The 27106-nt window shown below is 50.9% G+C and overlaps 11 protein-coding genes across 11 annotated transcripts; 4 read left to right on the top strand and 7 right to left on the bottom strand.

Moving 5' to 3' along the window:
- Positions 1-65: 65 nt before the first annotated feature.
- On the bottom strand, positions 66-3863 carry An18g02440 (uncharacterized protein; the record flags this gene model as incomplete). The annotated part of the gene is made up of 7 exons (XM_059745656.1): positions 66-330; positions 379-699; positions 764-1046; positions 1093-2392; positions 2474-3478; positions 3533-3598; positions 3690-3863. The coding sequence occupies 7 exons, from the start codon at positions 3861-3863 to the stop codon at positions 66-68; spliced, it is 3414 nt and encodes a 1137-aa protein (XP_059602895.1).
- Positions 3864-5494: 1631 nt separating this feature from the next.
- On the top strand, positions 5495-7242 carry An18g02430 (hypothetical protein; the record flags this gene model as incomplete). The annotated part of the gene is made up of 8 exons (XM_059745655.1): positions 5495-5566; positions 5624-5654; positions 5724-5869; positions 5954-6053; positions 6146-6221; positions 6482-6651; positions 6790-6953; positions 7033-7242. The coding sequence occupies 8 exons, from the start codon at positions 5495-5497 to the stop codon at positions 7240-7242; spliced, it is 969 nt and encodes a 322-aa protein (XP_059602894.1).
- A 283-nt stretch (positions 7243-7525) lies between these two features.
- On the bottom strand, positions 7526-7995 carry An18g02420 (hypothetical protein; the record flags this gene model as incomplete). The annotated part of the gene is made up of 3 exons (XM_059745654.1): positions 7526-7534; positions 7652-7710; positions 7842-7995. The coding sequence occupies 3 exons, from the start codon at positions 7993-7995 to the stop codon at positions 7526-7528; spliced, it is 222 nt and encodes a 73-aa protein (XP_059602893.1).
- Positions 7996-9748: 1753 nt separating this feature from the next.
- On the bottom strand, positions 9749-11857 carry An18g02410 (uncharacterized protein; the record flags this gene model as incomplete). The annotated part of the gene is made up of 1 exon (XM_059745653.1): positions 9749-11857. The coding sequence occupies one exon, from the start codon at positions 11855-11857 to the stop codon at positions 9749-9751; it is 2109 nt and encodes a 702-aa protein (XP_059602892.1).
- A 702-nt stretch (positions 11858-12559) lies between these two features.
- On the bottom strand, positions 12560-16352 carry pkcA (protein kinase C pkcA-Aspergillus niger; the record flags this gene model as incomplete). Its single annotated transcript, XM_001398663.3, has 9 exons — positions 12560-12621; positions 12679-13084; positions 13136-13337; positions 13394-13922; positions 13983-14396; positions 14462-14857; positions 14907-15488; positions 15570-15836; positions 15920-16352. 9 exons carry the CDS (start codon positions 16350-16352, stop codon positions 12560-12562), a joined length of 3291 nt encoding a protein of 1096 aa, XP_001398700.1.
- Positions 16353-16961: 609 nt separating this feature from the next.
- On the top strand, positions 16962-17295 carry An18g02390 (uncharacterized protein; the record flags this gene model as incomplete). The annotated part of the gene is made up of 2 exons (XM_059745652.1): positions 16962-17061; positions 17204-17295. The coding sequence occupies 2 exons, from the start codon at positions 16962-16964 to the stop codon at positions 17293-17295; spliced, it is 192 nt and encodes a 63-aa protein (XP_059602891.1).
- A 1022-nt stretch (positions 17296-18317) lies between these two features.
- An18g02380 (uncharacterized protein) lies at positions 18318-19803 on the bottom strand (the record flags this gene model as incomplete). Its single annotated transcript, XM_001398661.3, has 2 exons — positions 18318-19515; positions 19595-19803. The coding sequence occupies 2 exons, from the start codon at positions 19801-19803 to the stop codon at positions 18318-18320; spliced, it is 1407 nt and encodes a 468-aa protein (XP_001398698.3).
- A 702-nt stretch (positions 19804-20505) lies between these two features.
- An18g02370 (uncharacterized protein) lies at positions 20506-20975 on the top strand (the record flags this gene model as incomplete). Its single annotated transcript, XM_001398660.1, has 2 exons — positions 20506-20816; positions 20870-20975. The coding sequence occupies 2 exons, from the start codon at positions 20506-20508 to the stop codon at positions 20973-20975; spliced, it is 417 nt and encodes a 138-aa protein (XP_001398697.1).
- Positions 20976-21139: 164 nt separating this feature from the next.
- On the bottom strand, positions 21140-22539 carry An18g02360 (uncharacterized protein; the record flags this gene model as incomplete). Its single annotated transcript, XM_059745651.1, has 3 exons — positions 21140-21736; positions 21809-22278; positions 22377-22539. The coding sequence occupies 3 exons, from the start codon at positions 22537-22539 to the stop codon at positions 21140-21142; spliced, it is 1230 nt and encodes a 409-aa protein (XP_059602890.1).
- Positions 22540-24173: 1634 nt separating this feature from the next.
- On the top strand, positions 24174-25538 carry An18g02350 (uncharacterized protein; the record flags this gene model as incomplete). The annotated part of the gene is made up of 3 exons (XM_059745650.1): positions 24174-24718; positions 24986-25373; positions 25476-25538. The coding sequence occupies 3 exons, from the start codon at positions 24174-24176 to the stop codon at positions 25536-25538; spliced, it is 996 nt and encodes a 331-aa protein (XP_059602889.1).
- Positions 25539-26575: 1037 nt separating this feature from the next.
- An18g02340 (uncharacterized protein) lies at positions 26576-27061 on the bottom strand (the record flags this gene model as incomplete). Its single annotated transcript, XM_059745649.1, has 1 exon — positions 26576-27061. A coding segment is annotated over one exon (486 nt), but the record flags the coding sequence as incomplete, so codon positions are not given.
- Positions 27062-27106: the final 45 nt, after the last annotated feature.

The following is a 27106-nucleotide window of genomic DNA, read 5'->3' as shown; positions in this document are numbered from 1 at the left end:
CTCCCTCATCTTCTCAACCGGCTCTTTCAACTGCTTGGTCGGTTTGGACCAGTCTTCCATCTTAACTACTTCAATCCCCGTCTCCATGAATATATACTCGGCCACAGTGTTGCGTACCTGCTCTGGTTAGCCGTACACGCCGCAGAAAGAATCGTAAGACTCACCCTAGGGAACGGATGCAGCAACAGCGCCGTCATTTTCTTGATCACTTCCGTATGTAGCTGCTCTATCCTCGATAAAGGCGCATAAGCTCGGACTGCCGCTTCGAGTCGGGCAATGTTTGACGACTTAAAGTGGGCTCTTTGGATGAGGACGAATAGCTTCCGCAGACTGTTACTTGTCAGTATACATTGCAGCCTGCAAATGGGAGAAATGTACCTTGAGGCCGAGTCATCGGGCACAGAAAAAACAAAGCTATCCAGTAGGAATGCTAAGAGCTCGAGCACAGGGATCGCGAATCGATCATCCTGAAGATATTCGCCCAATATGGCGGCCAAGTCCTTGATTATGGCCAATACTGCAGTCTGTGGATCCTCTGCTTCTTGGATACCCTGTACCAGAGCTGAGCGAGATGACCGAATCAGTCCTTCGCTACCCGCAACGGCAGAAGTTGCAAGGCCTTGAAACAGAGGCTGGCGCAGCCAATCAATACTCTGCAACTGGAGCAGTTGCAGCAGATACTCCGCTGATGATACATGACTGAAGTGGTCGTATTTCCTGATTGGATCAGTATCCTTATTTTGAATACACACGGTAGACGCACCTAATCAACGGGGGGAAGCCATTGGCTGTTTCCCAGTAACCCTGAAGACAAATCCAAGCTTGCACACGTACTTTGTCGAGCTTTTCCGCTGCAAGTCGGCAAAGGCACCCAATGATATTTTGCACCCCATGTACTTGATTGGTGAGTCTCGATCCTGCATCTAGGACAGACTTTGCGGCCTGAATCGCTTCAAGCCGTATCAAAGACCCGATATCTCCTCGCCTATCGGTTGTATAATCATTTAGGAACCGGACGAGGTGATTCATAATGTCATCGGTTACATCTTCAAAGCATTAGCAATTGCTTTACTGTTTGGTTAGTAAACATACCTATATGCGGCAGAATACCGGTAGCCAAGCTCCTGACAGCGGCCACTCTCTTCTCGATTAGTTCTTCTTTTTCTGCGCATTCTATGATGCTGTCTATAATAGATTTTCTGAGAGGACTATTCTTGTCAATCCGTTTGAACACCGTACCCAGGGCCGTGATCTGACCGCGACCCGTTGGCAGGTTCCAAGTAGTATGAATGTGTGAAAACCACCCCTGGATCATCTTGTCCTGTTCGTCAAGTGGCAAAAGAGGTAGAAGCTCGGATACTGCATTGGATGAGCTCTCGATAGAGGTGTCCTCGCTCCGTGATATGCATAGCAAGAGTGTTTCTTGGGCCTTGGTAAGCAAATCCACTGAGGGTTGAGAGATTCGCGGTTCACGTGCCAGAGCAACTGATTTGGCAAGAGAGCAGATCAACTGAGAAGAAGCCTCTGCTGTCAGCTCGGGCCGGAAAGTCTGAAGGGTGAGGTCATCTTTGGTTGGCCCGAGCGAAGAGCCAAATATCTCCCAGGCCTTGACCACATGGTGCGCGACACTCGTTGCGTCCGATGCATTTCCGGGATCCCTCTCACGCTGGGCGTTGAATGCGTCAACCGTAGCCGCAATGGCCAAAAGACAGCCATGTCGAGTCTCCACGTCACTATGTGGGATACTGGATAACCTATTCAGCAGCCGCTGGAACACTTGTTCCATTGTTTTGTATGACTGCTGCGTACTCAAAACTCCGATCGCTTTGGCTGCATGCCTGCGGGACTCTGCATCTGGCGAGCCAATACCTCGCCAGTGCATCAATGATTCGACAAGGGGGCTCCAGTAATGGAGGCTGAGAGCAGCGGTAGCGTTAGCAACATCGATCATTGCCCGCGAGCGCCGAGCAACCGCATGGTAATCCACAACCTGCACAAGCGATATACCTTCGGCAATTGTGTTGGGGTGACGCCCAATGAGCTCTTGCAGTGCTGCAGAAGCACCTCTCCGAATGTTTCCAGACGGATCGACGCACGCGGCACACACCAGCTCAATTGCCAGCATCTGCAATGTGCTCTCTCCTTCACCTTGGGCTGCGGCAGTGCTGATTGTCTGCGGTTTCAAGGCAAGCAGTTCCTGGGTGGTATACTTGCGGGACAGCGCCCAAATTCCGAAACACGAGGCATCGCGCACGCCTGTTCCAACAGAGCTTCCAGTTGATGACCGTTGTTCGAAGTCAAGACCCGAAACAAGTGGTTGAAGCACATCGCCAAGTTGATGGGTAGGAGGCGCCCGGCGAAACAGGAGATGGCCGAGCGTAAGGATCAGACCCTGCCACCTTTGAGCGTCGACTGCGCTCAAATTCCGTTTAAGCGTGTTGATCCCTATTCTCCGAGCCTCCAGCGGTGTCACGATGGTACCGTCCGGCTTCTCATACAGAATGTTCTCCTCCAATGAGCCGGTAACAGCCTCGATGACTTCCACGGCCATATCTGGATCCAGCTTCAAAGTAATGATACTCAGGGCCTTGCTCGCTGCGAAGCGCACAGGGGTATCCTTATCAGCAAGTGCTACGAGGAAGTGATCAATTGCATCCTCCAAAATTGTAGAAACCTGGTCGTCCGAGATTGCATTGTCTTCCCTCTCACTGAGAGACAAGGCCATGACTGTTACAGTACGCAAGATTTTGATGATAGTTTTCCGTGCCAGAGCAGAAGACTTGATAACGTCAGAGACCGCCGAGTTGCCCTGCAGAATTTGCAGCGTCTGTCCAAAGACGGGCGACACCAGGGGAGCAAAGTCATCCACCTGACCGGACGCACCCAAGCGAGCAATGAAAGACAACACGCCAATACACGTGTAGACTGAAGGGGGATCAGAACTACCTGCAGGCTGAACAAGCGAAAACGCCCAGTCTGTCAGGTTAGTCAAAAGCCCAAGCGCCTGCATATCACGCCGAAGCACCAGTCGTGCCAGGACAATGGTAGCGGCTTCCCGTTCTTTGCCCGAGACGTTAACATAATTCAACGCCAAGGAAAGTAGAGATTTAGCAACCATTGGTGTCTGGGTCGGCATCTGTTTTAATGTGCCGAGGTTGTCATAAGGAACCGGGATATCATCCGACGACATCGAAGCCAGGTCGAAGGGGGCAAGTAACAAGTGTGAAAGCCAAATCAGCATCACGTAGCGCTCTTCCCAGACCAGTCGCAGGGGAATGTCCCCAAGGCCAAGCTCAGGTTCATCTTTGACAGCATCCCATTCAACGAAAGCCCGGAGGAGCGGATCAAGATACTTGGGCTCATTGTTCAAGAACCTACTGATGACTTTGACTCCACGGACTTTGCAAAAGGTATAAAGCAGCCTACAGATCGCTCTTGGGAGAGGATATGCCGTCTTCTGGCCTTGCAATCCTGCAGGCTTAGCCGCATATTGGTCGCGGTGCTTAAGCAGGTATGCCAGAAAAGCATCAACTAAAGGGGGTAGAAGGGTCTGCAGGTGGGGGTCCAGCAGCTGCGGCCACTCCTGAAAGGGCTCCAACTGTAGAGTGGTCAGCTGTCTCTACAATTCTACAATAAAGATTCGTAGACTGATCATTGGGATTGGGAAACGGCGTGGGCAGCTTGCTTACCAGGCCGACGAGTCTTTCTGTTTTTGCGGCGGGGGTCCATCTCCGTGGAATGCGGGTGTTTGGCTGTTCGGGTCGAGTCTTCCAAAGGAGAGACGGTAGCTTCTCGGAAAACTCTTGGACGAGGTCTCCAGAGGCGCGCTGGAGCTTAACCTCCCTGTCCTCTGCCGCATCCATGATGGATTGCCACTAAGTATCGAAGCGTTGAATGTACCAAATCAGGAAGATTGAAGTCGCCGCGGGGATTCCATCTGCTGGGTGTTGCTTAGTCATCACTATACAGATCGCTCTCCAACTGCATTATTGTTCTTCATTAGACAGCTGAATATGATTCCGGCTACCTAATCTTACGACGTTATTTATTCTACTAAGTCTATTAGCAGGTAACCAGGTACAGCTACTTAGTGGTTGAGATTATGGATCCCAGAAGTGGGTTCGTCTGCTGGCAGTAGCATAAAATTATATATTACTATCCATCTTCCGTCCCGTTCGGCTACAAAAAGTTTAGAGAGCTCATGCTCTACAGCAGACCAATACTATCTAAAGACTTCTTTAGATGGTGATTTAGATATAATTCACACGTAAAGGTTGTTTAAACTTTATTTAATGTAAAAACAAGTCCCTTGATTGATGACATTCACAATTTCTCACAAAACAGCATGGACATCGCATTATCCGCAATCAGGACCACTGTCACCAGCTGTATAGATCCACCAGTTTGTGAATGGCGTCTCGTCATGGGAATATACCAAGTCAAAGTTACGATGAAGGGTAAATTTGGTTCAGTGACGATGTAATTGTAGTGAAGTTTTAACAAGACCCGGTCTATATAAAGGCCTCAACCGCCCTGCCCTCTCCGACTTTCGAATATAATCTAGCAAAGTCTCTATTATACTATCTGCAGATCTTTATAATACAATTTATATCCAGACTCTTACTGCTACTCGATGCATATGAAAGCTCTTTAATACCTAAACATTAATCGAAAGAGCGCGATAGCATCTTCATGAAATTGAAGATACAAAGGTATTCATACCCGATGACAGGGATATTGATTTACAAAGTACCACTAAGGTAAGCCGACCCAGTAGTCGAGCCATTTAAAGTACGGTATATCACTTTTCTGAACAATTTGAAAGCCTTCCTGACTATTTCTCACAAAAGTCCGACATCAAATCCTTGAGAATCGGGCTTTTGGACCATTCCCTACTGCGTGCCTGCACCTCACTCCGCATAGCGGGAGCCCTGAAACACACTATCCTCCTTTATGCTATCTTGTCAAGCAGAAATATTCTAATTGTCGTTTTTGGCCCTTCATGCCTCGTTCGATCAAAAAACTACCATGCGACTGCGGCATGTTCGAGCAGTGCTTGCAGCATGGTTCGCCATATGGACCAACGCATCCTTTGATTTAATAACTAGCAGAACATGGGACTTGTTTATTCATTAAAACTGTGTTTCCACTGGCGGATGTTCCTTCCAGTAAAACGAAAGCCAGAAGCTTCTTCATCAGCTCAGAGATATCTGGGTGATGAGAAAAACCGAAAGTGGCTGTTCATTGGCTATGAAATTCCGTGAACCACCCCAAGGGACCGGACTATGAGAGTCCTAGAAAGAAGCTAGGCTATGGAGAGCATAGGCATGCTCGGTTCTACCGTGGCAACTCCATGTGATTTTGTAACCTGGGCCCGGACCGCACCATGTGAATAAGCCAGGAGAAGACGTGTTACCGTGTGAACACGTCCACAAACTTAATCACCTTCAAGGATGCAGTAATTGATGGATGAAAACACCAACAATAACAGCAGATGGCATCCTTGGGTAGCATCCTGAAGTGGTTCCAATATGCTGGGCCAGGGCTACCCGGTGCTACACATAGTGTGGCTTTTTGAAGACGACGGAGAACCCTTGCTCCAAAAGGTTGGGGCAGTTCTCAGGGTTTGAACAGGGAGAGTCCCATAGAAGCCGGTATGTGCTTAACAAAGTTGAAATCTTGTGGTCAGTTACATCTCAGGGCTGTTTCTGTTTATGTATAAGCTCATCAGCAAAAGCTTCGTCTGACAAAAGCCTGCGTGGAGGAAGACATGTCTGCTTACTTGATGCAAACATCAACAGTCATTAGAGTCATGAGCTCATGTCCTACGCGTGATACCACTACAATCGAAGCAAACCACCACCAGCAAGTCAAGCCGCGATGACCATCATATCATTATAGGATGGGGGACTGCTACCGCATAAAACACATCTTCGGTATCATTATCAGAAAGACACCAGAGAGCCAGAGCAACTTGTCTTATAGCCGAGGTTCATATGAGAACAATCCGAGTTACCAAATCTTACGTCCCGAACTTCGAGAAAGGGCAGCAGGTATCAGAATCAAACCCTATGGGACGTGACCTTTGCTCACCATCGTCAAAGCCTAAAGTGGGTAGTTGGCCACTCTATCACATCTTTTGGAGTTATCGACAAATACTTAGCGTCATACCCAGTACAAGGTATCCGGCTGCCTGATCTTGATGAACCAGAGAGGATATCGTCATACCGAGGCGAGCGCAGCAGACTATATACCAAAGGAAAGAGTCGGCTATGTAGTTCGATCCAATGACTGCAGTCGATCAAGATACTTCGTCGGCCCTACCTACGCTCAAGCCTGACAGAGTCGTCATTCCGAACACGCAATAAGTCCTCGCTCGCGACTGATTGGCAATGGTCATGGGTACGAATTGACGAGATACCGCAGATATGGAGGTACTTGGAAAGAGGAAAGACGAGAAGTTCGAAACTCAGTCTTAGAGTACACGTATCCTGGGTCCTGAATACTACAACAAGCGCTTGTACCAGTTGATGTTCAAGCCGGAAATGAGCAAAGCCTTGTGGAAATACGCAACGACAGTTGGTCAAATGAAAGCAGAAGAGACTGTACAGCCTTTCCCCGACTACGTCTCCCGCGTTCTACACGAGACTGGTTAATCAGTTTTCGTGGTCATGCCCTGCACAGACGCTCCTTCTTACAGTTCTTATTGAGAGCGAACAAGTCCCAACGTCAACGGTTGGATCGGTATCCCAACAACATGAAAAGCTACTGGGATGATCCCTGACACAGCAAATTATGCCACTCTCAAGAATCTGTCACAGTTCCATGGCTTAACGGAACACAAATCTATAAACCTAATCATGGGCCACACCATGGAGCGCCCGAACGAAATGAACCCGAAGTTCAAGGCCTTCAGGCGTGCAAATCGAATGGGCCAGCCAGAGGAGCAGGAGGTCTGAATCCTATCAAGCACGAGAATTTTTGATACATACATCGAAAACACCAAGACCATCGAGACCCTGCCTGTCGCAGGTCGTGGTAGAGGGAGATAACCACGAGAATACTGAGGCTAACTCGCTCTCCGATACGAAAGCAAGCTCAGTATATGCTACAAGCTCAGCAGCAGCCAATTTGACAAATGCCCCCAAGCCGTGGCACCTTAGTCACCCTGGGACTCAACAACATCAAAATCAATTAAGTCGTGGAATATGGCAAAGAATTACAACAGACAGCGATCAATAATCGCCACAAGTATTCCAATTCCGTTTATTAAGCACCTCCACAACCGCAGCCAGAAAATACTATCGACTGTTCTTGTGAGTGAGATGCGATGTCGGGGAGACATGATCGATGAAAGACAAGGAATTATAATTAATTGCTACATATGGTCATAGAGTCCTACTCTTCATTGACCGTGATATCGAGCACAAAGCGCATAGTGCAATAATACATGCTGGTCGGTTTACTTATCATCCAGCACCTTGAGTGATACAATCGCTTCCGACAATGCTGAGTCCGCTCACGCTTAGGAGTACTATTTGAAAGGTACCAAGAAGGCTGTCTATGTAATCAGAGAAGGTGCCTGCTGCAGCCTTTTTCTTTGATATCAGACAAGCTCCTCGCCTCGATTGGAAAGGTACCGAATACCTACCTTGAAATCGAATATGTGATCTAGGAAGGACATCCGTCCAAGCCGTATCCCTAAAGGCCCTACAAATTAAGTACAAGAGGAAAGATGAATTTTTATACGGCACGGTTACTATCAGAGCAGGTGCGAGAGCCGAACGCCCGGCAAGTATCTACCATGTCAGTACCGGGAACGTGGACCGGAATTCTCATACCTGATCCAACTGCAGATACCCGTATTGCGACGGCGCCCCCCTGACTTCGTGCTTCAATCTGTTTGGAGAATTCATTTCTATCACTTTCCTCACTCTTTGTTTCCTTTGTTTCCTGTTCTCTCGTCTTGCGCGTCTCGCATTTGCTTGCCTGCATGTCTTATATTATATCAGCGTGGGACACGCCTTTATTCAAACAGGGCAGGCTGCAACAGGCACCTTCTCTTCCGGGAAGCACTGCTTAGCTGCTTATGTCCTTTATCCGGCCTGGATAGCACAGGACAGAGGCTCAAGCCCAACCATACCTCCTGGCTTGATTCCAAATTTGACCAGATGGCGATGAACTACCTGCCTGGCTGGTTTCCGTAACACGATATGGCCATATTAACGAACAAATAGCGCAATATGCGGTAAAACGTGCTCACTATCTGATTTATCCGGCTTAAAATAGCTATAGCGGCTACAAAGAATGACCATACCAGTCCAACTCCGACCTAGACGAAACCGCCTAGCTGCGTGGCAGTGATAATTTCCACACCACGACATAAAGTACTTCAGCGTGGGGACAAGGTATCAAGCGCAACAATACCCAACACGCCGCCACTCCTCTACCTATACAGAATGGCACTGGTGACCTTGATCAGAACGGATATCACAGGGTCTATCCCCAATCACAGCATAATATCATCTTTGAAGAGCGGTGATCCTTATACCACATGGGAAATAATCTCTCAAGCTGGGACAAGTTCAAAATAAGAATATTCATTCTTGATATTCCTTATCTCTGCGCTTCAATTACGAATATGTAACCAGCAAGAACGGGATGATAATTTCTGACGTGACTACTACTGTGACGAAATGCTGGCTAGCCGAATGGCTGGTTGGGTAGTTAGTTAATAGGCCACCATATGAATCATCCTCACTGGGATGAAGTATCAACTTCTAACCACATTCCTGATCCCGCATCATTTATCTCTACACTTCATGGCAATCCAAAAAAAGGGCCACCAGCAAGGATGCGACTCCAATGCCAATCGCAAGCTAACTACGGGCTTGTCGAATGACTGTCTGTCTGGTCATCTGGTTTCTCTCGATAGGAGATGCAATGACTGCTGAGAGGAGGATGAATCATGCTAGGATGAGAGAGGTTTCGTGGCTTTAAAAAAACTATAACTGGTGAATTTCTTCATTCTGAAAGATAACAGTTATATCTAAGCTTTAGGCTAAGCTCATGATAAGGAAGACATGGTGTTTGCCTACTCGTTGTTAGGCGAGGAGAATAGTTACAGTAGCCGTAGCCGTCAACGATGACAAGTCCTACTGGTGGTGGCTAAGCGCGAAGCAAGCGGATGTTGTTTGCTTAGATATGACAGATGCAATGGCAGTCCTAAAGTAGTTAGCCGAGTCTCTATTGTGTGCTAAATACACCGATTTACTCGGATGGTACGCGGAGACCTTCTTCGTTGACTTGGAGGAGGGGGAGGAAGACGAGGATATCGTGATATTCAATGAGGATGTTCGCCGAGCGATTAATGAGGCATTCAAACATCTATCCTCTGCCTTTGTACAGACGGTAGCGGTTTGAGTCAGGTGAATTATGTTGCTTTTGTGGGAAGAGTACGTCCCGCGTGTCCTATGACTCACTACTATAGAAATATCATGGTGGTACCTTTGGAGGGTATAGCCCAGACTGAACCTCTTATAATTCTCTATCATAGATTGGCCGTGTCCCAGTTCGATCTATCTGCTTGTACATAATCAATCTCATGAGACTAGTAAATATGCAGTCATTTATCATATCATTCAGGACAAGGGGCTGGACTATCTAAATGCATTGCAAGTCATACCGCGCTAACTAGGCAAGCCCCAAATTCATAACATACAAAATATCCATCAAACCAACGATAAATCTAACGATCGACATCAAATGCCAAAGCGCTACGCTTCCGACCAGGCTGATAACTCCCCTTCCCCTGATGCGCCAGCGACAACATAGTCCGACGAACATGCATCACCGTAATAGCAATAGCCAGGGAATTCCACACGTCCTGACCGCGTTCCGACAAGTCAAAATGAGAGATGAACCGACCATCTTCTTCGCCGTTACCGATCTCTCGAGGATCAGTACTATGGGTCAAGATGGCGACGATGGGGCCGCAGATGATGAACCCAGTAAGAAGGGGAAATTTGGTGTCCTCCAGTATCTTCGCCACCTTCTTGTCTGGAGCGTTGTTGATTGTCACGCCGAGTTCTTCTTGGTGTCGCCGGGTAAGCTTTTGGAGCTTTGTGTTCATCTTCCGGACGGCTTTGATAGTCTTTTCGTCTTTCTTCTGAGCATATATCACATGAACTGGCAGTGCATCTTGCATAGTGTCTAACTCGACGTCAAAGAGAGCCCAGTGGATGTATTTCTGGATTGCTTGCTTGATCAAGGGTTCGGGTTGTTGGAGTAGAATGTCACAGTCGCGGACACGGCCACCGACGGCAAACAGACTTGTCAAGGCTTTGATAGCTGGATAACCATTAGCATCTGTCTCACAACGCAGTACGTTCCATGAAAGCTCACCGTAGAGATTCGAGCTTCGAGTGACGTCGATAATTGGCTTGTCACTCGCCTCGGAGCTCCTAGGATATAAAGATTCTGGCAGTGTCGGAAAGTCATATCGCCAGCTTCTCGGGACAACCGGCTCAAAGCCGCGCATGGCAAGGCGAAAGAACAAATCCTTTTCTTCCTCATTGAAGAGACCCTTTGGCACATTGATTGCGCTGGCCCAGCGCTTGGCTCTTTCTACTGAAAAGTCAAAGACGATGCCTGTCTTCTCAGTATGATGGATGGGCCGGTCTTGATACTCTTCGTTATCATCCTCGGTCAAGTAGGCTGTATTTGCATTTTCGGCCTCGATAGACTTTATCGGAGTCGCCTCTGGTTCGGGAAACATAGTTTCACCTGGAACGTACTCCTCATTTTCCTTTTTCGGAGTCTTCTTCGGGACATGGCGAGCATGAGGGACCGCAGACGAAGCCGTTCCAGCTTTGGTTGTACTTTTCTTTCGAAGAGTATCCGGCGTCGGATATGGGATTGCACCTAGATCCGTCGTTCCATTATCAATTTGTGGGAACTGAGTCATCCCCTGTTGATACACAGGATCGATTTGAGCAGACGGCGTAACGGGGAACTCTGTTTCTATCGGCTTCTCAGGAGTCAGATGGCGGGCATTGACAGACGATACTAATGCAGAGTTTGGTATCACCCTTCTCTTCTTGGGAGCCCTGGCGGTTGCTTCATTGTCCTGACTGCTATCACCATCATCATCTTTCCCTGGCATGTATGTAGCATCCACACCAGGTTTCCTCTTTCTGTTCTTCTTCGCAACCCTGTCGATGAGCTCACTGGGATCAATCCCATTTGAATCTGGGTTGAAAGTGTCATCTTCATCGTCATCTTTCCCCGGAATGTATGTAGCATCTATATCCCTCCTCTTCTTTCTAGATCTTTTACCATGATCGATCTTCAGCTCACTTGGATCAACCTCATCCGCATCCGAAACAAACTCTTCAACATCCTCTTCGACCTTAATATGCTCCTGAATGTAATCCGGATCCTGCTCTGTCGGCACCGGCCCGCTACTATTAGCAGGAGAGTCCCTCGGAGATACTGATCGCGCACGAACAGTCATATATGCGTTACTTCCTGAAGTATGAAGCAAAGAGGCAAGACTGTCGCCGGTGCTATTACGTCGTTTTGTCGCTCCCTGCAACACGGTGGACACTTTCTTAACGAATCCACTTCGGACAACAAAGCGATCACCATGCAAAGGCAAGAATGGCGAAGATGGCGACAATGATGGCGAAACGAATGAAGAGGTCGGATCAGTCGATAAGAAACTCTTGAACTCGGACGAATCAAGCTCCGTAAGGTTTATGTCGGGGTCGGTGTCGGGGGCTAGTGGTGTTGGTCCGGAGATATTCTGAGGTGGAAGTGAGGAGAGTAGCTCGAAGAGGAGTTGAGAAGAAGACATGATGTCTTTGTCCTAGATAATCAACGCTTCTGTAAGAAGAGCCCCATTCAACGATGATTTGTTGAGCTGGGGATGAAGTGTTGGACAAAGCGGGACAGAACAAACAGAAGAGGGGATCCGTTTGGGAGACCGAGACAACACACTGGTCTGGGGACAACAATGGACCACCCTGAAACTTGGGAGAAGTAATACTGCAGTCACTGAGTGTGACAAAGGACGGGTTAGTGCCTTCCCCCCGCATCTTGACTTTCGCAACTGAGTTGACAAAGAAATCTAGATCATGTCACTCCAGAGAGCAGCTCTACATATATATGCTATTCCAGATGCATTCTTTCACTCGTCAGTTCCGCGTCTTCCATTCAGTCATACAGCATTAAACAGTGAGTCGAGAGAAACGCTGAAGCAGAATTACATTCCAGGAACGGGGACTCGCCCGCAAAACAACAGGAATTAAAAACAGCCTAAGATGCTGAAGACATATAAAGAAAAAATACTCCCCAATCAACCCCTCATTCCACATTCACAAATGCCATCATAGCGCTAACACCAGCTCTCAAAACTCTTATGGGTATGTGGGAATCCTTTGAGCGCAAATATGCCGAGCTGCCGGCATCAAGAATTCCGAGAATCAGATCGTGCCAATGTTGACATGAGGTAACGACTAAACAACAGAAAGTCCGGACGACATTCAAGACGACGCAATTACGCAAAGTCCGCGGTGTACGAGAAGCCGCGGAACTCTTCCTGCATTGCCTGGGAGAGGACTGGATACTGAGTTAGCGGGGAAGACAGGCTGACAGGGAAATCTATTGATCTCTTACCTGATTGCACGGGTGTAAGGACAGGAGTGACGCTGGTGAACTCCTGGTCGAAGTTGCTAGTATCGGTAGGGCTGCTAATTTGTGGCAAGAACGGCGGGGGCACCCGCTTGTGGTAGATGTCATCCCAGTTGATGTTCCTGAAGAACGCATGAGACATGACTTCTTGGGCATCGGTAGGTCCGGAGCCAAGACGCAGTTCCGGCTCACGGGTGAGGAGCTTCTGGAGAATCGAGACCGAATCGCGAGGCATATGGATGGGGTATAGGGGCTCATCGGCAAGAATAGCATCGTATATTTCGTCCTCATCTTCACCACGGAATGGAGACTGCTGAAGAAGCATCTGGTAAATGAGGACACCGAATGCCCACCAATCAACAGCACGGCCGTATCTCTTGTCCAGAAGAATCTTTGAAAGCATTAGTACTGAGAAAACACGAATCACAAGAAATGTACTCACCTCCGGCGCCATGAATTCTGGAGTACCACAGAACGTGCTCGTGGTCGCACCATACCACATGTTCTCCTTGCAAAGACCGTAATCAGCAACCTTAATGTGACCGTCCAGGGTCAACATGATGTTGTCGAGCTTCAAATCACGGTAAATGACACCGTTCTCGTGGAAATACTTGAGTGCTAGCAGGACCTCCGCAGCGTAGAACCTAGAATCATCAGCAACTCTACTATCTTCTGATCACCGTGTCCGTCTATAACTTACTGTGCCCGCTTGAGACCAAACTGGCCGCGCTGAATATGCAACATCAGATCACCACCGCTAATGTATTCCATGACGAAGTAAACGCGCGTCTCGGTCTGGAAACAGGCGTGAAGGTTCAGCAAGAAGGGGTGACGCTCCTTGTTCGCGATCATGAAGACTCGCTTCTCGGACTTTGTGCTTTCTACTTCGTCATTCTCGATGATGAACTCCTTCTTCAGCACCTTGATAGCGTAAAGCCTCTTGGTGCTCTTTGTTTCTGCCAGCATGACCTTTCCGAAGTTACCCTTACCCAGAACCGCCAGGAAATTGAAGTGGTCCAATCCAATCCGGACCTTTGGCTGCTGAGGAGCCTCAGGAGGCTGCTGTGAAACCATCTGCATAGCCGGCTGCTGTGCAGGCATGCCATACCCGGCGGGAGCTGCATGCTGTATCGCTTGAGGCGGCATGCCTTGCGGCGCATTGGCGTACGGCTCGTACGCCTTGGGGTCATAGGTAGGCAGCTGCGGCTGCATCGGGCGATTCTGCTCCGCTGTACATTTCGAGTCAGTATCCGATCCAATATATGAGGCCGCTGGGCACTAGAACGAACCTGGCATTTGCTGGGGCGAGGGCATTCCCGTCGCGACAGTGGCAGCAGCCACAGCCGCACTCGACGACGTTCTCGGGGGCATCTGCTGCCTTGCAGCGGCTGTCGGCGACTGGGGAGGCATGTACGAGTTGGTAGCCGCGCTCACAGCTTCAGCGGAAGGCTGGCGCTGAGGTGCTCCGTACGGGCTCTCGACAGGCTTCTGCGGGTAGGCCATAGCCGCACTGTCCTGAGGGCCCTGGGGTGTGCCGCTGGGCCGCAGGGTGCGGCCGCTAAGACCAGAGCTTACAGAGGCGGTCTTGTTATGGTTCTTGGTGCGGATCAGGGTCTCCAAGATTTGGTTGGCCGCCTCCATGGACATACCACAGAAATCAGGCACCAGATGTGTACAATGCGAGTGACAAGTAAGACCACACTCTGCAAACAGTTAGTATACGTCGTCACTGCAGGTCCCTTAGGGATTCTCTGAGGAGTCCAAATACCTGTACATCGCTTGGCGTTCTTCCGCCCAAAGGGAAGCAGATAACCACAGTGACAGCACCAGTTGGCGGAAATGTTGGAGAAACCCTCGAAGCGATGCGGAATGCGGTGGTTGATCTTTTCCTCGTCGGGATCGGTCTCATAGTTTGCTTTGCTGATACACTTGGTGACAACCTTCGGGTAGCACTTCTTGTGGCAAGTGTACTTGCAGTCGGCGCACTGCATACCGGCAGCGTACTTGAGGAAGTCGCCGCAGAGGGCGCAACGCATGATGTTGTAGAACTGCTGGGTGACGAACTTGTGGCCCTGCTTCTCGTGAACCTCCTCCTTCTTCTGACGAACTGCACCCTGACGGTTGAGACCGATATCGAATGGCCGGCGGTCCTTCAATTGCTTGGCTACAGGCTGCGTCAGTACAATCGGAGTGCAACATTTGACCAAACCTACCGAAACTCATTGACAGGTAGATACGACCAACTGGCTCCAGCGCGAACCACGAATCGATCATGACCTGGTTCCCAGCAGGCGCTCCGGCACTTCCATCTCCGTAGCCCTGACTCGGCGCCGCACCAGGGCCCCCAGGCCCTGATGGGTGAGCAGAGCCTGCCCCCCCAGCAGTATCCGGTCGTCCCGGCGCACCTCCATGCTCCATCTTATCTGCAGAAACCCAGCCCGATGCGTTGAACTCAGACTCGATCTTCTTACGACGCATCTCTTCCGCGATGTCGGAAATGCGCACCCAGAGCATGCCAATCGGCGTTGGTCGGTCACCAGACTTATCGTAGACCGTAAGCTCGATCTCGTTTGCCTTGTCGATATCGATGTTGAATGTTTCGTCCTGCCACCTGTCGATGCGTGTCGCTTTTGTCCGAGCCTTGATGGTATCCTCCACCTTCAGCACAATGAACGTTTCGGGACCTCTGGAGAACCTTGAGCTAGCGGCATGGTCTACGTCCTTGACGGCATGAATGCGGAGGGTCAGTAGACCCGTAAGCGGCTTGCGCAAATTGGGGGTGCTTAAACTCTCATCTAGGGAGACACTATTAGCACGTTGGGAAACATGGCATGGCAGGGAGAGCGAAGGGAAGCCTCAATGGCAGGATTCCATACCATCGGGAGTATCTGTCGATTCAATGTCGACATGGAGATCTTCATATCGCTTAAGGGCCTGCTTCAGCAACTGAATCTTCTGGTTACTCTCAATCCGCCGGCCTTCGGCGTCCGCACGGCTCTTCCGATCACCCTCATCCTGATATAAGCGAACCATCTTTTCGATACCCGCCTTGTACTGCTTTTCCACACTCAGTTTGAACTCGAGCTGTGACAGCATGAGCTGGATCTTGGGTCCGAGATATTGGGTGTCATATTTAATCAGGTCTGGACAGGGTCGACGTCAGTCCGAGAAGAGCTAATGCAACAGAGAGCGACCTGAGCTCCAGCAGCTGCAGAACAGTACATACCAAGCTTTGTGTAATTGGGCCGGGCCTTGGGCACGGGAGCGAAAGGTCGCGGGTCTGCATATGGGGCCCCTGACGGCATAGAACCAGCACCACCGTGCGGGTAGGCTCCGGAAGCATCACCATATTCCTCGTTACCCCCATAACCCGGGCCGTAGTCCTTCTGAGGAGGAACGGGACCAGCCTCAGGATTAGGCGGGAGACGCTTATCGGTGGGAGAGCCACCACCCTCGTGCTCCATGCGACGGAGCTGCAGCTCCCGCATCTTCTCCTCCAGGTAGGCGATGTTCTTTCGGCCATCGCGGATGTTCGCATCGACTCGTTGTTGCACTAGGGGATTATCGGTCGATTGTCGCATATTCGAGGCGGCGGTGATGAGAGCCTTTTCCCGCTCGATCTTGCGGTAGACCGAGGCGATGAGATCGTCCCCGTCCATGGTGTGAGGAGTTGTCCGCGGACAATGGGAAAATCGAGGGGAATGGAACGGGATCGACGCAATGCGACCGGGGGGTGCGGGTTGGGAGGAGGTGGGGTGTGGTCCCTTATGAATACGTAAAAAAAGAAGGGGGAAGAAGGGACGGGGGGAAGAAGAAAGAAAGTAGAGGAAGTAGCTAGATAAGTTGCAGGGGAAGGGTGGGGAGAGTGAGGAAGAGAGAGAGACAGGGAAGGGGGAGGGGAGAGGAGGGGGGGGGAAGAGGGATGAGGATGGGAAATGGCCGACGATCGGGGGAAGGAAGTTTGTTGTGGTGGTGAGGTTACGGAGAAGAAGGCAGAAAGAAGAAAAGCAACAGCAACAGCAACAACAACAACAGGCGTCGCGGGGCTCTTGTTGACAGTTAGTTGCAGGGAGGGGGAATCCGATCGATCGCGACGACGGGATGTCAGGTCAAGTCAGCTCAAAGGCAGGCAAGGCAAGAAAGTCCAGCAGGGTTTAAGCCACTCGGAAAACGTGAGACAAGTTGGGCCCGTGGCGATGGGCTTTGACGGCTCAGACCCTCTTCTCTCGTGGTGTCTAAATTCCACCTGTGGCTGAGGCAGTGGGTTTATGGGAAACGAGGAACGGGAGGGAATCCCAGTACCAAACTGGAGTATTCGGTTTCACTACGAAGAGAAGAAGAGAGAAAAAAGAAGACGACGAGTAGAAGGTAGGAGAAAAGAAGAAAACTGACTACAAACCTGCGTTCATCTTCGTTTTATTATGTTTTTCCTGTTCAATCCTTTCTGTTTCCTTACCGCCCGCCATAGTCACTCACACTCACACTCACATTCACGTTTCTGCTCCTTCAGGCAGGCAGTCGCGGGTTCGGAATGCGATAGACTTGGTAACGGATCAGGCCAAAAAAAGTCAATCCGCGTTGCTGTTCTTTCCCCATAATTGATGGACTGATCTCTGGATCGACCATCGGGGCAACAACACGGCCGGGAATGATGCAATTAAATCAACCTTCCTTCTTGCCCTACTGACTGACTGACTGACTAGACTGGGGCTTGTTCCGCACAGGGTCTCTGGCCATCCATGGATGATTCGTTTCATCTTGCACGGAGATTAATTAGCATTTGCCAGAGGAACATCCAAAGTCAACCCCAACAACAACTAGTCCTTCAGCCCAGGCACGCAATTCGGGCCCAATCATCCGATCTTTCTTCTCGGGTGATGCGAGATAAACTACCGTTAAACTATAACGTCGTGTTCCCTGTCTTTTCGGGCCCCCTCCTACCATCAACCCTGCCGTGGTGTTGATGGACTTGGCCTGATCTTCCTTCCTGCGTGCCCACCTTCGGGTGTGTCCACTTATTGACCGTTTCCTCTCACCTGCCTTTTTTTTTAAAAAAGCAACATTTTCAAACTAAAAAAAGGCAAAAAAGGCACTAAATTGTTTGTTTCCATGGCTGCTGCTGGGTTCCTCCCCCATCAAAGTATTGTCTCCCACTTGGCAACCGAGATCTATGATCCCCTTAAACCCACAGCCACAGTCGCCGTGAATGACGTCTACAAAAGGGTCGAGGTCCACCTTCCCCTCCCCTCCTCCTGTCGCCTGGATGAGGGGTTTGCTGGGGATTCTACCGCCCCTTGCTTCAACGCACTCCCAAGTCTGCACCAGACTGGTTGCAGGTCATGTGCCGTCGGATCATCCGTCGATGGCTGCCTTACTAGCCTGGAGTCCTGCGATTGGGGAGGAAGATGCACCTGGAGAGACACACGAAGACCCCGCGAAAAAGAAATGGGAAAGGCAACAAGTGAACAGCCCCAAACAACAGAAAAGAGAGAACATCCCCGAGCGGTAGGGAAGAGTTACGGGGATCAGATGCGAAGGGGAAAGCATACTACAATGAACTTTTGGCCTGAAGCGTGACGCCAGATGACAAATCGTGACTGCACCCTGCAGGATGACGAACTGATTTACTCGGATCTCTTCGACATACGAGGAAGAGACAGCCACCCCACGAGCATTACACCGTACAGTCCAATGCATATCGGATGCAAGACGTACGTGCTCACCGTTTGAGCTAGAAGCCCGGTGAAGAACGGCGACACAGCTCCCCCACTGCTTCCCATGGCGCTGATAATGCTCAGACTGGACGTCTGCATCGAGCGCGGCAGTAGCTTGCTGAACACTACCGTGGCGCAAGGATACACTGGTCCCAGTAGCAGACCCACTACGGCCACGGCCACGGCGTCCCCGATGATGTTGGGAATGAACCAAGTCATGAGCTGGAAGGCAACTGACCCGAGCACCAGTAGGATGACGGATAGCTTCTCCCCGACTAGGTGGGCGGGATGCGACAGGACGAACCGTCCAACAGTAATGCCAGCCCAGAACCCGGCACTAACGTAGCCAACCCTTGAGGGGTCCCCATGACGATAATTGATGAGGAACGAGACAACCCAGCCTGAAATCGACACTTCTGCCCCTTGGTAGGCGAAGATAAATAGAGCCCCAAGGAGAGTGGGTCGACTCTTCAGTGCTTGCTTCAGAAGGTGTGGTCTGGCCGCTTGGGTTGGGCCAGGCGTTTGCTGAGAAGTGGTACGGTGGAGCGCCGTCAATAACTGTGTTGGGAAGTCCTTTTCATATTTCTGGAACGCCCAAGCGGAGAACACCAGGTTGATCAGCGACATGGCGAGGTTGATACTGTAGAAGTAGGACCATTGGACCCCATGAGATGCCAAAGCCGTCGCCACAAGTGGTGCTATGATGCCGCCCAAGCCATAAGCACCATGGAGACCACCCAAGGCTGCAGTGCTATTCACAAGGTTCGCGCAAAAGACATTATTCAAGGCTAGGTTGATGGCCATGCCGAGGCCTAATAGAAAGAAACTGGCCACGACGGCAGGGAAGGGTGGCTTGCAGATGATGATGACATAACCAGCGGTTATCAAGCTTGTTGACAAAGAATAAGTCTTCGACCGGCCAAGCTTCATTTCCAGCGCATGAACCAAAGGGGCAGCAAGAATGAATCCCAACGCATTCGTTACAAAGATCAGCGACACGATAGCATATCCAATATTGTAGTCTTTCTCCATGTATGGGATGAGGGCCCCAGGTGCGCTGTCGTTCAGTCCCCCGGCGAAGTTCATCAAGCAGGCACTCAACAGCCGCCTTTAGTCTTGGTGGACTCTGTATTGCGGGAATGGAGTCCACAGCTTCCTCTCCCGGCGAAGTGGGATGGCTCTCCAACTCACCAGGGCTCACGGGTGTCTGCGAACCCAGGGTCTGCTGAGAGGAGATATCAGCGGTCTGTTGACTGCGTCGCTGAAGGCCTTCTAGTTCATGGTCCGATGGAGCATAAGCAATCCCTTGCTTATCCTTGCGCACCGCCGCCGCAGGACTCGTTATTAATGGCGGGCTCTGGATGTCCACTAGAGTGCCCAAAGCTGAGAGCGACATCTTCAGTGGCGTATCCAATGAAGAGGAGATGTTCGTGAGAGGTTTGTAGTACGAAATCTGTCCGAGACCCCAGGATAAACGATTCTTTTACGGAGGTTTGGGGATCCCCAACGTGTCGGGGTCATTATTAATATCCATGGAGGTGAATTAGCTTGAGCGGAATATCACTCCGCGAACCCCACCAGTGAGCGAAGTTCAAAGAGATAAAAGCCGGAAGCCAATCAGACACATGCAAGTTTCACGATATGATACATCCACTCCAAATGCCGGCAGAAGGGCCCAAAAACACGAGGTCAAGTGGTCTAGATGTCCGCCTTAGGCCAAACATTGTGCAGGGGAACTGACTCGCCAGGAAGACCTTGATTCGATGGATTGTGTAGTGCACTGTGTAGCCAACTAAGATGCCACATTCCTCACAACCAATGGATATGAGCACGGCCGTAAGTAGATAGTAGTACTGGAGCTCTACTCCGTAGATGGCGGAGATGAGAGAAGAGAGAGAGCGAGATTGGCAAAGAAGCGGATGGGGGACCCACACTCCCCACCGGGGATTTTCTGCCGCCCGAATTTCTTCATTCGAGTAAAACTCTCCGCAGTCGACGGTTTCTCGCATTTTGCTCACTCTTTCTTCAGTCTCTTTGGTGTTCATCCCAATTTAGATCGACACTACTTCCCGCTGAACCACTTGCGTATACGTTAGAAATGGGTCCCCCTAGGCGCAAGGTTCTCGCTACGGCGGAAGAGACCATGTTCCCGCCGGATGAGCTGTCTCAGGGCCATCTAATTGCCCGGGCTATCAAGGCGACCGGAAACAACATCTACTCGGTGGAACTTCCCTCGAAGGAGTCGGTTTTGGTGGAGCTCCCTGCCCGCTTCCGATCGACCATCTGGATCAAGCGGGGTTCCTACGTGGTCATCGATACCAATGCTCTTGAGGGCCGCGACAACAAGCTCAAGGGAGAAATAGTCAACATCGTTCGTGATGAGAAAGCGTGGCGCAAAGCCCCGTTTTGGTGAGTGGATCCCTCAATCGCGGTGCCTGGGGCTACTACTGATCCCTCTGCAGGCCAAAGGAGTTCGCTAAGCAAGCTGCTGTTGTCGCCGACGACTCGGACGAAGAGGATGAGTCCAATGTCGGCAAGATGCCTTCTTCCGATGAGTCGGATGCTTGATTGGCATCTTGATTGATCCTTTAGGCGTCCGAACCTATCGCATGGGCAATGGACTACCTGACAGAGCAGTCTTACTTTTTCAGGGATTCTCATGGGTACAAGACTGATTGCGATTATCGATGCACCTGTCACAGCCCGATCTCGATACTGGCCGGGTGTCACTTCTATTGGTTATGCTCTTTACCGCTAGGGTTCGAACGCATGGTATAAAAGGCGCTGGCACTATTCGCAAGGACGCCGAAACTCTGGGTAGCAAGTGAGAGGACAACAATGATGGAACTGAGGTTGGTGCTGGGGAATGTGTTCCAAGCCCACTCTTGCATAGCCCAGATAAGGTACAGCAAGATTGGATGAAACCCTGCGCGCCAGAGGAGGAAGGGTGTCGCCCAGGAGAGGTAGGCGAAGAATTGGTAATGAAGGGACCTTGCGCACAACAAGCCAACTGTCAGAGACGAGAGCATCACGCTCATGATGTAGGGTTTGGGGAGGGACACTGTGCGATGTCGACCCGCTAGCAGATTCCGAATGAACGCAGGCAAGCTAGACCTGGAGTATCTCAGCCAACCAGTGACGGCAAAAGCGCCTAGCAGCACAATGTGGACGGCCAGCAATGCCAGGGAAAAGCTCTTAGATAAGAATACTTCTTCGCCAACAAATCTCCAATTGACTGTCCATTTAAACATGAACTGTCTGGTTAGCTCGAACGCCCGCGAGAGATACCCCGCCGGGTTGTTTTGTAGGAACGGTATCGCGAGTAAAACCTGTAGTTCAATGTCAGACAAGTCTTCACACAAATTGCCTTTGGCCAACCCTACAGCCTCATGGGAACCTACCTGGACAAGCACCGCCAGAACCCCCAGCCCCACGCTAGGACCAAGCGACAGACTAAGCACCGTGACCACAGCAATAGCCGGGGCCAGCAGCAACAGTGTCATCTTAATCGCAACACCAGTAGACCACACTGCGACCGCAGCCGTCCACTTCCGATTCATGAATAACAGAATGGCAACCCACATCGCCAGCGCCGCCAAGCCATCATTGAACAGACGCAGGACATAAACGCTGTGAAGTCTCTTGGAAAGGACCAGCAGCGGAAGCAAGTACGGCGGAGCACCCGACTGTCTATAACAGCACAGCACAACCACCAGCGTGATCAAGTAGAGCACAGCAAATAGTATCTGACCGAAGAAAATATCGCGCCCCTCATCGGTGAGATGGTAGAGGGCCGTATAACTGTATACATGGGCGGCCGGGTAGACAAGGGGACCGGTTGATCCTCTGATGAGAGTATAATCGCGTTCTCCTGACAAATAAAGCGATATTTGTTGCATGTACGTGGCCCAGTCAATCTCGGTATCTGTGGACAATAGCAACGGGGCTAGGTTAGTGGCATTGCTTCACTTGTCGCAAAAGGGTGTGAACGGAGCTTAGCTGTAGCCTTACAGGGCACTTTCCAGATGATCAGCGCGCAGAGGAAAGCGTCACCCAGGACCAGGAGCGGAGCCATCCATTTTGTGTGTCGGGGATTGAAACACAAATCGCGAATTAGGCGCATCCAGTCCATCTTGCATGCGGTTGTTGAACCAGCTACTTTCTTCTACAGCTGTAGATGTCGGGTGGCCTCTTCGTGCCGGAGAGCCAATGAGAGCTGTCCCGTTTGGGATTAGCGTTCATGGACACACACAGACCGCGCGGCCGCATGTCTGCAGAACAGGTGGGTTCGTTACCATAGAAGTTGAGGCGAATTGTGCATCAATTGAGAGTTGTATTTAATCGCATATGCATAATCATATAGTAGACAGTTTTTGTAAGTACACTATCGATACAAAGATGGGTATATTGCTGCCATGGGTCGGATTTGGTGCCCGGCCGAAAATTTCCGAAGCCAACCTCCGTCGAAGCCAACACGACTGCCTCATGGCTTATTTCGTGATATAATCCACAGTTCCTTCACGCTGTACATGCTCAAAGCCTATTTTAGCCTTGATTGAGTCCTCCTTGCTTTCCAATTGTCGGTTACCGACCCTCTCCAACCTGTTGTGCCTGTGTCGTCGTTGATGTCGAAATACCTCCACTATTCGTAAAACCCAGCAATTCGCCCAGAATCCCTCGAGGCTTGGGAACAGGACACTCGTGGCCTGCCTTGGCCAATCTCTGTGCTTCTTCTTCCAATTGTAGGAACGTAGACACCTCTTCATCGGCTGCAGGCTGCGTCTGGCCGAGCGGATTGCCATCCTGGCCAAGGAGTTCTTCGTCTTTCCGACGTCGTCTGCGGATTCTCTGGATAGGTTGCCCATCTGCCGACATTATCATCTCAGAATCGGCGAATGTGCGACGCGGGGCGGGACAGGGAAAGACATGTGGTAGGCCGACGACGACCAAGGAAGCCAGGAGCGTCCCGGCGAAGAGGGAGGACGTTGACCGTGACCGGGGATGTAGATGCGGCGGCATGTTGAAATGTGGATGTGAGCAATTAAGGAGAAGATTTATGCGGAGCGGAGGGTGACGGTAACGACGATGCGTTCACTAGGCCGCGGGCATGCGTTAGTTTCGGTGTAAAAGAACAATGCAAAAGAAAGGAATAGTCCAACCTTGTAGCAACCAAAGCACAAAAACTTAATGACAGGCAAGGTAGGACGCCCCAATCATAGCATGGCCTCACCAATGGATAGCGGGGGGGGCGGCGATAGAAGGACGACCGGGGAAGCCGGGGAGGGGAGAGAAGTTATGATGGGGAGACTGGATTGGGAAGGGAACTGAGGCAGCGAATTCAGGCTACTAATTTCCCGAAATGAACAGATTCGGTCTAGTCTTGGCGATCAGATCTAATCTTATCTTAGACGCCTGTGATTGGCGAGGGAGGACAGCGGCGAGGTGCAAACTGGAAACTGAAGGGAAACCGCCTGAGCTGCCATCGCCCACCTCTCTCACCTCTGCCTCCACTCTTCTGCCCCCTCCCCTCCCTCCTCCCATCTCGCCCGTTCTCGCTCTGCTTCAGTCGAGCACTGCATTAGACGAGAAAATGAGCGTTCTGTTTTTCTGCGCTTAGCGGTTCTCTCCTTCATCCATCGTGCGCCCCTCCCCACCGGCATTGACTCAACTGCCTCCTCCATTCTTCTGCCGTCAGGACCCACCCTCCCTGCTCCCTGCTCCAACTCAGCTGCTCATTCCGATTATCTCCTGCTGCGCTCGAGCACCATGAGCGACCTTGACCGGTATTCCCTCCCTTCCCGCCCCTCTTACCCTCTTCCTCTCCCCTTAGGCCAGGATGAGCTAACCTCCCGCTTTTCGTCGCGTAGGGCGATCGCGCAATTACGCGCTTGTCGTTTGATACCCGAAGCCCAGGTCCGCGAACTCTGCTACAAGGCGCGCGAGCTCCTAATCGAAGAAGGAAACGTAGTCTGCGTCGACGCGCCCGTCACAATCTGCGGCGACATCCATGGCCAGTTCCATGACTTGATGGAACTGTTCCGCGTGGGCGGCGACGTCCCGGACACCAACTACCTATTCATGGGTGACTTCGTCGATCGCGGATTCTACTCCCTCGAATCTTTCCTCCTCCTTCTCTGCCTCAAAGTCCGATACCCCGACCGCATCACCTTGATACGTGGCAATCACGAGTCGCGCCAAATCACCACCGTCTACGGATTCTACGATGAGTGCATCCGCAAATACGGCAGCGCCAACGTCTGGCGATACTGCTGCGAGGTCTTCGACTACCTTGCGCTCGGGGCCCTCGTCTTAGGCGCCAGCTCAGAGCTCGAGCCCACCGGCCCCAGCATGGATACTACCCAATCCACCATGCCGATCGATGACGAACTCGAGACCGAAATCCTTAACTCCAGAGGCGAAGTCACTATGAGCACCTACCGGCCCCGCCCGCAATCCTCCTCCGACCCATCATCCATCTCCCCACCCCGCGACATCTCCGCCACATCCAACCAACCCCCCTTCCGCTCCGGCGCTGCCGGTACAAGCGCCTCCGGCGACGCCGGCGGAAGCTACGGCAGCCGCACGGGAGCCGTGCTCTGCGTGCACGGCGGCCTCTCCCCGGCCATCGACACCGTTGACAAGATCCGCCTGATTGACCGAAAACAGGAAGTGCCCCACGAAGGCGCCATGTGCGACCTGCTCTGGTCCGACCCCGACGAGATCGACGGCTGGGGCCTCAGTCCCCGCGGCGCGGGGTTCCTCTTCGGCGGCGACATCGTCAAACGCTTCAACTACCGAAACGACCTATCACTGATCGCGCGCGCGCATCAACTCGTCATGGAAGGGTACAAGGAGATGTTCGACGGCGGGATCGTAACGGTCTGGTCCGCACCTAACTACTGCTACCGGTGCGGCAACGTCGCCGCTATCCTGGAACTAGGCGAAGATACAAGCAACGGTGGCACCGTTGCCCGAAGCAATGGCGACTATGGAAGGAGTAATGGTATCCTGGGATCGACCAATAAACCGGCCGTCCGCAGTCCCGGGAGACGGTATAGGGTGTTTGAGGCCGCGGCGCAGGATACCAGAGGCATGCCTGCTAAGAAGCCTGTTGCTGATTATTTCCTGTGATACCATTTGCCGTACGAACGAATGCATTTTTTTCATGCCCCTTTATCTTCTACATCTGTTCTGCTTATGTGTCTGTGTCTGTGTTTGCGCCTCCTATGTATGCATACCAGCCGTTCGTCCTTCCGTCCTCATTCCTCGCATCTCCTATTTATATAGGCTGGCCTGTGCATGAACATGTCTTGCTTCTTCCTTCTACCTCTTTTCGTCATCTCGTCGTCAACTATGATATCCAGTCGTAGTTGTTTCGTGCTTGTTGGTGGGTACCGCCGTTTACTGGAGACTTAACTTGAACTTGATGATACGTGCATACTTGCTTGCATTTTGACATACAGATTCGAAGAATTTATCTTTCTTGCTTTCTTTTCTACTTATCTACTGTTGCGTTTGTGTTTTTTCTTGCGGGCAAATGGATTGACGGACGGTCTTTGTATGTGTGTGTGTATGTGTGCATCATCCATCCCTGTTAGCATTTGGGTTATGATTGCTTCTTTTTTGTCTTTTTATTCAAGTGTTTGATCGGGTTGAACGAATTCATTTGATTGAGGGTCTTTTACACTTCTCACTGGGTTAGGTAGCTATGGGTAGGTAGGTATACTTCGGGTTTTCATGCTGGTTGGGTTTGGGCATCCGAGGTTACTACTACTTAACCTGATGCCCTCCCGGACGAGTGAGGGGCTCTTGTGGAGATTTTAATGTAGTTAGGATCAACGCTAATCCTGTTGTATTGATTTTTTTTCCCTTTCTCTATTTTAGTTGAACTGCGAGTTTTAATAATCGCCCGAAAGGGTATGGTATGATGTCCATCTCCAAATGAACTATACTAGAAGCCTAAAATGGAAACCCGTATGCCAGCATCCACGGATGATCCAGATATCCAGGAAAGGCGAAGCAGATAGCACAAGACAAACATTAGTTCAGGCACATATGCCAAACTTATCGTAACATCGTGATCAATTTTTGATCTAAAAGCACCACGTGGTGCAACTTGTGTTGCCAAGGACTGCAACAGCATCATCGCCCTTCAATCGTCCCAGCAATCACACGCCGGTGTAACCAGGCATGTCCGGGTGCTGCCCTGGATTAGCACTCCCTGGAGGGGCCCCAAACCTCATTGCTGGGGTTGGTCGAGAGCTATTCTCGGCTCCTGATGTCTGCCCAACGTTGGCGTAATGGTTTCCGAACCGCATATCGGATTCTCTGCCAGATATACTAGGGTTCCATCCTGGTACCCAATGATCCATTCCGAAAGTCATGGCGCTCGGTTCACGAGACCACCAGTCTTGACTCTCTTCTACAAGGTTTTCCGGTCCATCAAAGGGCGTTATAGGAGACGATGTTGTGGTTGCAGGAATGTTCTGCCCAGTGGTGAATGCGCGAATCTGTTCTTCGTCTGGCCCATACCAGACCTCTTGTTGGGCCACCGGAACGGGCTGGAACTGATTATAGGCATTGGTTACGGGCCTTAGATACGTAGGTTCAGGAAGCCGAGTAGCACCCTGCGCAAGCTGGACGTTCAGTGACCGCTGCGCTGCACGCACAGCCGACACAGAAGGTGGTATCGGGGGTCC

Source organism: Aspergillus niger (assembly GCF_000002855.4).
Source record: "Aspergillus niger supercontig An18".
NCBI lineage: Eukaryota > Fungi > Ascomycota > Eurotiomycetes > Eurotiales > Aspergillaceae > Aspergillus > Aspergillus niger.
Note: the sequence above shows the minus strand (reverse complement) of the source record. Positions and strands in the feature narration are given on the sequence as shown.